The sequence below is a fragment of the Haliotis rubra genome, unplaced genomic scaffold (genome assembly GCF_003918875.1).
Source record: "Haliotis rubra isolate DU_JTF1 unplaced genomic scaffold, ASM391887v1 Scf742, whole genome shotgun sequence".
NCBI lineage: Eukaryota > Metazoa > Mollusca > Gastropoda > Lepetellida > Haliotidae > Haliotis > Haliotis rubra.
Window position 1 is genome coordinate 389,852 of NW_025767460.1, and position 12,067 is coordinate 401,918.

The following is a 12,067-nucleotide window of genomic DNA, read 5'->3' on the forward strand; positions in this document are numbered from 1 at the left end:
GGCTGTAACCTCTAAGCCGTGGTTGTTTGTACAACCCTTAATAGCTGACAACACAAACTCCCATCAAGCAATGGGTTACACGACAGCTGAGTCTGATGACTGGTAATATCATGTGAGAGGTCACCTTTACCTCCACCAGTTTAAACTTCACGATGGGATGGGAGGTGCTGCTGTTTGTGCCTAATATTATAGGTAAGTCAGCAATCGAAAGCTGAGCACCACCATTACGGGTGTTACAGTTACGGGTACATGTCATGTCGTGTTTATAATGAAGACTGTCAGACAGAAGTTCGGCTTGTTGACACAGACCGTATTCACCACACATGTCAAATGCGCATCTTTTGTTTAAGGAGATAATGGCCAACTCTGAGCTTGAGGCAAGTTTTATATATTGCAGTCTAACGAGATGAGTAATATTATGTAATCTCTTCGTGGCAACACTCCCGGTTCCGCATTGCTCAGATTTACTGCAGTACAGGTTTTAAGACAAACATACCACCAACAGAAAAAATATATATTCATCTGATGCAAATTAAGGTTTAATTATGATGCAGAGGAAGATGTGGTTTTCATACATAAAACATATATATGCTGCTTTCATAACAGACATTATGATATCAATAAATGTAACTAGTTCTCTGTGGGTTTTTTAATATTATACTAGCCACAAACAGAAACTGTGTGCATTGGAAATCAAAATATATGTTGGAACTACAGACAGACAGACAATTTATTTTGAGTATTCAAGGCCATGGCCCATATTACAAATGGGTTTTAACAAGTGTATTCATGCTGGTCATGTTACAGGTATCTTAATTGTCACCGGACGAGACAAAAAAAAGCTCTCGTAAAATAACAATAGAGATGCTACACTAAACTATCAAGCAATTTTTCAGCATAAATACTGAAGATCCAATTATAATTTGTTGGTTTTTTATCCTAAAGACTTTATATAAAAACCTTGCCAAACTTAATATTACATTTTGATCAGTACTTGACAAAATTTTAACAAAATTGTCCATAGAAGGGCTATTCCTTATACTACTATGAAGACATTATTTTCTTTCGGCTTCATAACGCTGACAGATCATCAAGACATGAAATTCATCTTCAACAAGAAATAAATTTTTATTATGACAATATAAGCAAAATCTTTCAATTGCAATGCCTTCCTGTTTCAATTGCTAGCCTGAAATTATTACACCTGGATTTACAGATAATAGTTCTTAAATGTTGTGGAATGTCAATTGATAGATAAGACTCAACATGTAACATAGTTTTAAATTGACAATAAGTTTGACACTTGCTCAAATGTGAAGTAATACAGTGCCATTCCAGGCTCAAGGAGTCAAATAATACCTGTTTAAAAATAGACATAAACATTTCACATTGCCAATGTGTACAATGAAATATTATTCATATATTTAGTCACCCGTGAAGGTCCGGGTTAGAATGAACCTTCAGTAACCCATGCTTGTCGTAAGAGGCGACTAACAGGATCGGGGGGGGTCAGGCTTGCTGGCTTGGTTGACACATGTCATCGGTTCCCAGTTGCGCAGATCGATGCTCATGCTGTTGATCACTGGATTGTCTGGTCCAGACTCGATTATTTACAGGCTGCCGCCATATAGCTGTAATATTGCTGAGTGTGACGTAAAACTTAACTCACACATTCATTCATATATTTAAAATTAGTATGTCATTACATAAAGCAAAGAACTGTAGATGAACAGACAATAATTAACGTTGGCGATGTCCATTTTGCGTATGTTGATTTCCTTCAGTACACAGTGATATCTGGTATAATGATGATTTTTATGGAGAAGCGTACATTGTGAATGACACCCCCCCACACACACACACACACCACCCAAATTTATGTAAAAAGTAAGTGACCCCAAGTATCAATAAAGTTGTCGTAGAAACTTAAAGCAACATGTACTCACAGAAGTAAAGTTATCTAACAGATAAAAGTAAAATCCAAACAAAGCTTAGAATGATGCTTTTCTTGCTTTTTTGCTGAGGCAATCTATACTTGCAAAATCAGTTGACTTGAGCTGGATTCAGTTGTAATTCATTCTCAAGGGTCTGGTAGACAGAGTTCTAGAAATTCTGCAATGGAAAATAATGCTGAAATTCATTATTAATTGTTTTTGTGTTGCAGGTTACGTCAGAATAGTGTTGGCCAGTGTTGCCATTATATTCTTCCACCATCCTGTTGCTTGCACCATCCTTTATGGAATTTCAGTACTTTTAGATGGTAAGCTATGTTTTCAACAATGCCTCTTATTTTGTGTGGTCACTTATAAGGTTTGGAGAGATGTGATTGATATTCATGAATATTAGTGTTGGTATAATATAACTGATTAAAATCTTCAGGGCTCGAAAATTCCACTCCGCTCGTATTGACGAGTAAAATTTGTTTCGGGCGAGTGAAAAACATAATTTGCTCGTCCTAGAGGACGAGTACGTTTTCTGACCCTAAAGTAACATTTTTCTTTTTCCTTCAGCTATCTTAAATGGTGAACGAATTCAATTTTGTCAAAGATTTTGTACAGAAGGCAAAGTAAGTACTGTTTATTGTAGTTTTATTCCAAGCAAACATTTTGAAATAAAATAAATTAATGTTACATTCATTGTGATGCAAGATCTATAGGGAAAGTACAATTTTAGAAAGACGAGTGGAAAGTTCATATTACTCGCCCTACAGGGTGAGTACAGATGTTTGAAGTTTTCAAGCCCTGAATCTTTTTGTCATTTCCAAATCAATGTTGTTCCACAAGTCATGACCTTGTCGCTGTCTTCATCAGCAAGTGTATAGGAAGGCTCGTAGCTGATGTTATTTCATATAATGTGTACATAGCCATTGTAGATACCGTGATGTTGCCCTTTGTAGTTGACTCATGTGATGGGCACTGATACCCAGATCCCAGAGTGGTGATAAGTCATCTATTGTCTCTAATCTCACCAGCTTGTCAGTTAATCTAAAACTGATATATATTTAAGGATGCAAATTTTCAGATCTTCACAGTGTTTGCTGCATGTTAATTTTACTTTGATACAACACTGACTTGTAAATACTTCTCACAGGTATTATTAAGTAGAATACTTCTTTAGAATAATTAATAATGGGAGTGTAATGCTGGTTGTACGAGGTCACTTGTTGGACGGGTAGTCAACTCAATCACTGGGTGGTATGTCACCATACCATCATACCCCAACAACATTGCTCGTATATCCACTGGTCTGCACGATCCAGACTTCATTATTTACTGCTGTGATATAGCTGGAAACTTTGTTTGACAGTAGATTTATGTATTTCAACTTTCCTTTTATATTTTCTGCAGTTCTGTGTGCATTTAGACAGCTGTGAGACACCATGGAAAGCTATGACACCAGAAGCAGTCAACATTTATAGAAATATGTACATACGTCTCAATAATGAATCGACTTATCAGACATCAGTTCTTTGAGAGGCATTTTAGAAGTTGTAGAGATGAAGGAAAAACCAAGTTCTATGGATAGTCAACTTCTTTATGGCAATGAGTGCGACATTTTTGGTATCATTATATGTTGCCATTATATTCTTCCACCATCCTATCGCTTGCACCATCCTTTATGGAATTTCAGCACTTCTAGATGGTAAGCAATGGTACCTAACAGATATGTTGCAGGAGACATGCTTGTGGGAAACAGAGCTTGCAGACAAGCCTCAGTGTACAGTGTACATTAGTGTTGTCACATGGAGACAAGCCTCAGACAAGCCTCAGTGTACATTAGTGTTGTCACATGTACATTAGTGTTGTCACATGGAGACAAGCCTCAGTGTACATTAGTGTTGTCACATGGAGACAAGCCTCAGTGTACATTAGTGTTGTCACATGGAGACAAGCCTCAGTGTACATTAGTGTTGTCACATGGAGACAAGCCCTTCAGTGTACATTAGTGTTGTCACATGGAGACAAGCCTCAGTGTACATTAGTGTTGTCACATGGAGACAAGCCTTACTTTAGTGTTGTGGAGACAAGCCTCAGTGTACATTAGTGTTGTCACATGGAGACAAGCCTCAGTGTACATTAGTGTTGTCACATGGAGACAAGCCTCAGTGTACATTAGTGTTGTCACATGGAGACAAGCCTCAGTGTACATTAGTGTTGTCACATGGAGACAAGCCTCAGTGTACATTAGTGTTGTCACATGGAGAGCCTCAGTGTACATTAGTGTTGTCACATGGAGACAAGCCTCAGTGTACATTAGTGTTGTCACATGGAGACAAGCCTCAGTGTACATTAGTGTTCACATGGAGACAAGCCTCAGTGTACATTAGTGTTGTCACATGGAGACAAGCCTCAGTGTACATTAGTGTTGTCACATGGAGACAAGCCTCAGTGTACATTAGTGTTGTCACATGGAGACAAGCCTCAGTGTACATTAGTGTTGTCACATGGAGACAAGCCTCAGTGTACATTAGTGTTGTCACATGGAGACAAGCCTCAGCGTACATTAGTGTTGTCACATGGAGACAAGCCTCAGTGTACATTAGTGTTGTCACATGGAGACAAGCCTCAGTGTACATTAGTGTTGTCACATGGAGACAAGCCTTAGTGTTGTCACATTAGTGTTGTTGTCACATGGAGACAAGCAGTGTACATTAGTGTTGTCACATGGAGACAGTGTACATTAGTGTGTCACATGGAGACATTAGTGTTGTCACATGGAGACAAGCCTCAGTGTACATCAGTGTACATTAGTGTTGTCACATGGAGACAAGCCTCAGTGTACATTAGTGTTGTCACATGGAGACAAGCCTCAGTGTACATTAGTGTTGTCACATGGAGACAAGCCTCAGTGTACATTAGTGTTGTCACATGGAGACAAGCCTCAGTGTACATTAGTGTTGTCACATGGAGACAAGCCTCAGTGTACATTAGTGTTGTCACATGGAGACAAGACAAGCCTCAGTGTACATTAGTGTTGTCACATGGAGACAAGCCTCAGTGTACATTAGTGTTGTCACATGGAGACAAGCCTCAGTGTACATTAGTGTTGTCACATGGAGACAAGCCTCAGTGTACATTAGTGTTGTCACATGGAGACAAGCCTCAGTGTACATTAGTGTTGTCACATGGAGACAAGCCTCAGTGTTGTCACATGGAGACAAGCCTCAGTGTACATTAGTGTTGTCACATGGAGACAAGCCTCAGTGTACATTAGTGTTGTCACATGGAGACAAGCCTCAGTGTACATTAGTGTTGTCACATGGAGACAAGCCTCAGTGTACATTAGTGTTGTCACATGGAGACAAGCCTCAGTGTACATTAGTGTTGTCACATGGAGACAAGCCTCAGTGTACATTAGTGTTGTCACATGGAGACAAGCCTTAGTGTTGTCACATGGAGACAAGCCTCAGTGTACATTAGTGTTGTCACATGGAGACACATTTAGTGTTGTCACATGGAGACAAGCCTCAGTGTACATTAGTGTTGTCACATGGAGACAAGCCTCAGTGTACATTAGTGTTGTCACATGGAGACAAGCCTCAGTGTACATTAGTGTTGTCACATGGAGACAAGCCTCAGTGTACATTAGTGTTGTCACATGGAGACAAGCCTCAGTGTACATTAGTGTTGTCACATGGAGACAAGAGTGTACATGGAGACAAGCCTCAGTGTACATTAGTGTTGTCACATGGAGACAAGTCCATGGAGACAAGCCTCAGTGTACATTAGTGTTGTCACATGGAGACAAGCCTCAGTGTACATTAGTGTTGTCACATGGAGACAAGCCTCAGTGTACATTAGTGTTGTCACATGGAGACAAGCCTCAGTGTACATTAGTGTTGTTGGATGGAGACAAGCCTCAGTGTACATTAGTGTTGTCACATGGAGACAAGCCTCAGTGTACATTAGTGTTGTCACTCAGTGTACATTAGTGTTGTCATGGAGACAAGCCTCAGTGTACAGTGTGTTGTCACATGGAGACAAGCCTCAGTGTACATTAGTGTTGTCACATGGAGACAAGCCTCAGTGTACATTAGTGTTGTCGACCATTACCAATGCCATCTTTGCACAGTGTGTGTTCATTGAGGTGATCATGGGTATCTCAAATCCACCATAGCTTGTGTACCAAGATATCTCATAATGTTGTACAGTTTTTTAAGTTCATGTACTCAACAGCAATAAAGCAATTTAAAAACAAAACAAAAACAAACACAAATAAACCTGTGTACTACTGTAAACGAACAGGTGTCTATTTGTATTAAAACAGCTCAGTTGTAGGGGTGAAACGGTGCGCTCTTACCACGGTATGGTACATATTGTGGTACAAGGCCATTGGTTCGGTCCGTTTCGGTTCGGTGTATGAGAAATTACTTCCGGGAAAATAGCGGCCATCTAGCAAAGAAATGCATAGATTTTGACAAAATGATTTGATTTTTGAAAAGGTTTAAAAAGGTTAATAAAATGACGGTACGAAAACTGAAAATACCGAATTTTCGGATTGCATTACGATATACTGAACAAAAGGCAAAATACCGCGGTTCTACTAATACCGCGGTATACCGTTTCACCCCTACTCTGTTGTGTGATTGACTGAGAGCCTCACTAGTCAACTGAAGGCTGATGACCTCCTGTGTGACAGGCATAGGTCAGAGTTCAAGGTCACCAAGGACAAATTCCATTGGTCAATCATTGATTAATGATTGCAGAAATAGATGTAGAAAAGAATGTCAATTCAAATGAAGAATGATTCTAAGGCGATGTTGACATTAAACTGGAACAATTCAAGACAGTTTTGGAAGAAAATGAAATCTTATGTCAGTAGAAATTCTCCCCCCTTCCCCCCAATCTTATGATTCAGTGTTTGTAAGAGCCTTGCTCTGCTTATACCAACTCGCTCACCAGCAGGAAGTAAAATAGTTAGGCCTGAAGGAAGTTAAAGAAGTTACACAGAAATTGCATCCATGTTTGCCAAATATAATAACAATCATTTTGTGTTTTTCTCCTAGGAATTGATGGGTATGCAGCAAGGAAACTAAACCAGACGTCGATCTTCGGAGCATGGGTAATAGCAACATTCATTATATAAAACAGTGACACCCTTTTAATCCATATGCTACTCTGCCCAGTGAGTGTCCTGATAAACAAGGGCCCGGTCATAAAGTTCAATGGGCACAGAGTAATCTCCCTTGGTTTGTTGGTTTCTGGTCTAACAGAACTTCACTGTATATAATGTCGAAGTAAGTAATTAGAATTGGTCAAATGACATTGATTCAGCAGAGAGGTAATTCTAAATGATAGACTCTTGTTGTGCCTTCATGATATCACTTGCTGGGTGACACTTACACAACTTATGTAGCTTTGTTGTGCATTCTGGTCTCTTTATTTCCAGTTTGACATTGTGATTGACAACTTCAGCCGAGGCCTGCTCTGGTGTTCACTGTACAAGGTATGGGGACACGGTGGTATAGCAGTCGGGGCCCTCAAAGTGTGGCCATTTTGTGTGTATGAGGTGAAAATAGGGTTGGATTACTGGTCACAGCCATCACAGGGAATCAGACCAGAACAAAATGTGTTTTTTGTCATATTGAAATTTTCAAACAAAGTAAGTCAGTCAATCACATATCCCAATGGTATGATTGTTGTAAGTAACAGAATGATCCTGGACTACCTGTAAGAAACTACAATATGATCACCATCTGAGTAGAGATCACAGATACAATAACTCTTACTGTTGGAGGTATGTCTTGGTAGCCTAGTGGTTCAAGTGTTTGCTTGTCACGATGAAGACCTTGGTTCATTTCCAAACTTGGGTACAATGTGTGAAGCCCATTTCTGGTGTCACCCACCATGATATTGCTGGAATATTGCTGAAAGCAGCTTAAATCTAAACTCACTCACTGTTGCACCTGCGGAAATGGGATTTTTTCACAAAGTGGCAAGTGTTGAGGAAGATGTTCATAGTCATCTGTATAACCAATATATAGTATATCAGATTGTTTATCTTGATGAGATATGGCTAAATGAGAATCTCCTAGTAGATTATGTTGCTCTAGCGACTGACCTACTGGACATTGTGGAGCCTGCCCTGTATGTTGATCAGCTGTGTATGAAGCTGGTACACTGATGTGGAGTGCTTCATGTGTTTCAGTGGGGCTACCTGGTGGTGTTTGTAGAATGGATTACATTCATGAGCACACACAGCAGGGGCTCCAACTGGAAGGTGACAGAGGAGCATTTCCCTACCCTCGTCCAACTGGTCATGGCTAATGGTGAGTTCCCTACCCTTGTCCAACTGGTCATGACTAATGGTCAGTTCCCTACCCTCGTCCAACTGGTCATGGTTAATGGTGAGTTCTCTACCCTTGTCCAACTGGTCATGGCTAATGGTGAGTTCCCTACTACTGTCCAACTGGTCATGGCTAATGGTGAGTTCCCTACCCTCATCCAACTGGTCATGGCTAATGGTGAGTTCCCTACCCTTGTCCAACTGGTCATGGCTAATGGTGAGTTACCTACCCTTGTCCAACTGGTCATGGCTAACGATGAGTTCCCTACTACTGTCCATCTGGTCATGGCTAATGGTGAGCTCCCTTCCCTCATCCAACTGGTCAGGTCATGGCTAATGGTGAGTGCCCTACTCTCTTGTAACTGTCATGGCTAATGGTGAGTTCACTACCCTCGTCCAACTGGTTATGGCTAATGGTGAGTTCCCTACTACTGTCCATCTGGTCATGGCTAATGGTGAGTGCCCTACTCTCGTTTAACTGTCATGGCTAATGGTGAGTTCACTACCCTCGTCCAACTGGTTATGGCTAATAGTGAGTTCCCTACTCTTGTCAAACTGTCATGGCTAATGGTGAGTTCCCTACCCTCGTCCAACTGGTCATGGCTAATGGTGAGTTCCGCACACTCGTCCAACTTGAACAAAGTGTACTAGAGGAATGTATGTGGGTGTGCTACAAAGTATAACTCTGTATTGCAGGCTTCAAGAGCCCCCTGGGATGCTATGCAGTCGGGAGCCTGCACATCCTGCCCATATGGATGTACATGTATGAGATGGGGGTGCTGAGTCTCACACTAGGGGTACCAGATGTCTTCGTTTACGTGGGCATCGCAGTCTTCACCATAGGACGAACTATCTGCTTAAGTGTAGAGGTAAGAAGTCTGCAATTCATTGTATTATCTCTAGCAAATAGCACATGTTATTGCATGTCATTTGTTTCCTTCAAACAAATTTTGTTTATGTGGCAAAAATAATAACTGCAATACTTTGTGTAAAATGTGTTACTCAATGCAGGGTACCCAAATTATTGCACATGCGGAGTAATATCTCTCCCTCGTTTTGAAGTGCACTATTTGTCATCTCTCAAGTCATCACTATATGGCTGAAATATTGCCGAGGTGATGTTAAATTTTAACTCACTAACTCACTCTCTCAAGTCAACGGGTTATCAGCAGGCAGCTGATTTATTTTACAGTCTAAGTAAACTTAGGCTCAGTATTATTCGTTACACTGCTGTACTGTTGCGATATTGTGACCAACTATTGCAACATACTACATTACTATTGCGATATTGTGACCAACTATTGCAACATACTACATTACTATTGTGATATTGTGACCAACTATTGCAACATACTACATTGCTATTGTGATATTGTGACCAACTATTGCAACATACTACATTGCTATTGTGATATTGTGACCAACTTTTGCAACATACTACGTTACTATTGTGATATTGTGACCAACTATTGCAACATACTACATTACTATTGTGATATTGTGACCAACTATTGCAACATACTACGTTACTATTGTGATATTGTGACCAACTATTGCAACATACTCACGTTACTATTGTGATATTGTGACCAACTATTGCAACATACTACATTGCTATTGTGATATTGTGACCAACTATTACAACATACTCACGTTACTATTGTGATATTGTGACCAACTATTGCAACATACTACATTGCTATTGTGATATTGTGACCAACTATTGCAACATACTACATTGCTATTGTGATATTGTGACCAACTATTGCAACATACTACATTACTATTGTGATATTGTGACCAACTATTGCAACATACTACGTTACTATTGTGATATTGTGACCAACTATTGCAACATACTACATTGCTATTGTGATATTGTGACCAACTATTGCAACATACTACGTTGCTATTGTGATATTGTGACCAACTATTGCAACATACTACATTGCTATTGTGATATTGTGACCAACTATTGCAACATACTACATTGCTATTGTGATATTGTGACCAACTATTGCAACATACTACATTGCTATTGTGATATTGTGACCAACTATTGCAACATACTACGTTACTATTGTGATATTGTGACCAACTATTGCAACATACTACATTTCTATTGTGATATTGTGACCAACTATTACAACATACTACGTTACTATTGTGATATTGTGACCAACTATTGCAACATACTACATTGCTATTGTGATATTGTGACCAACTATTGCAACATACTACATTGCTATTGTGATATTGTGACCAACTATTGCAACATACTACGTTACTATTGTGATATTGTGACCAACTATTGCAACATACTACATTACTATTGTGATATTGTGACCAACTATTGCAACATACTACATTGCTATTGTGATATTGTGACCAACTATTGCAACATACTACGTTACTATTGTGATATTGTGACCAACTATTGCAACATACTACATTGCTATTGTGATATTGAGACCAACTATTGCAATACCATTGCAATATTTTCTTTCTCCTTGAATTGTCTCAATTGAAGGTCATTTCCCAAATGAATGTATAGTTCATGGGAAGGGGTAGCTTAGTGGTTAAAGCTTAAGCTTGTCATGCCGAAGACCCGGGTTCGATTCTTCACATAGGCAGAATGTGTGAAGCCCATTTCTGGTGTCCCCCGCCGTGATATCGCTGGAATATTGATAAAATCGGTGTAAAACCATACTCACTCACTGTTATAGTTTGGCGATGTATGTCTGTATATGTCACTGTTGTGTGTTTCAGGTGTTCTATGTGTACCACTACATCAAACACCTGGTCGACTGCCATGAGAAGTAGCTGAACAGCTGCATTTAGAAACTTCAATCAACATCCATAGCAACAAGAAAACGAACTGAAATGTTGCCATGCAACATAAACAGAAGTTACTTTACTCACTCGATGTAGAAACAAGAAAATATTATGACTGTTTTATAATTTGTTGACCTTATACTTTAGCAGGCACAAGGCATGATATATATTTGTTATTTTACATCATGTTTATATTGACATTCCAGATGTGTTCTGATGCAAACGTTTATTTTATTTGAGAAGTATATCCCCAATGTTAGTGTGAGGTAGACAAGGGCTCATGTGGTATAGTTACAGTTAGTTTTTGTGGAACACTTCCTACTAATGTATGTATGGTAAAGTGGTGGATACCAACCTTTTCTTCCTTAAACACTCCAAGTGGGTATTCAACTGGCTTGTTCAAGTTCACATGAATAGATGACTAAGTCAAACTATGAACAAGTAAAGAATCCAGCATGGTTTATCTCTCCACACATTTCCTAAGAATATCAGCATGGATTAAAAACTAGCTCGTGTTCATATATACACAAAGTACTTAATTAAGCACCCCCTGTATTTTTGCAAAGATAGGTTTTCAACACCTACACAAAACTTCTCATGGTGACCACAATGGAAAAACAGGAGTTTGTTTTCACCCGTATGATCCTTCGACTCATCAAAAATGACAAAGTGATTGCAATCCATGTTGATTTTATGATGATAATTGCTCATTTTAAAAACAACAACACTGATTTTCAAAAGCATGTATGTACAAGTATGATCCTGGAATGTTTAATGTTGAATTTATTGGTGAATGTGAACATTCGAAATGTCATTTTGCATATCTTACATGATTCAAGGTCAATATGAGTGTAATCTCCATGTGACTGTATGACAGCCAGCACTCTCCTCCACATACCCCCTGTCAGCCTCCTGTTCCTCTGAAGGGGCATTCTGAAAGCAGCTT

The 12,067-nt window shown here is 39.4% G+C and overlaps 1 protein-coding gene across 1 annotated transcript; it reads left to right on the forward strand.

The window, feature by feature from the left end:
• On the forward strand, positions 1 to 11,865 carry LOC124259929 (CDP-diacylglycerol--inositol 3-phosphatidyltransferase 1-like). The gene is made up of 7 exons (XM_046694156.1): positions 1 to 192; positions 2,165 to 2,260; positions 7,007 to 7,062; positions 7,390 to 7,446; positions 8,149 to 8,269; positions 8,983 to 9,155; positions 11,056 to 11,865. The coding sequence occupies exons 1-7, from the start codon at positions 153 to 155 to the stop codon at positions 11,107 to 11,109; spliced, it is 597 nt and encodes a 198-aa protein (XP_046550112.1). The 5' UTR covers positions 1 to 152; the 3' UTR covers positions 11,110 to 11,865.
• Positions 11,866 to 12,067: the final 202 nt, after the last annotated feature.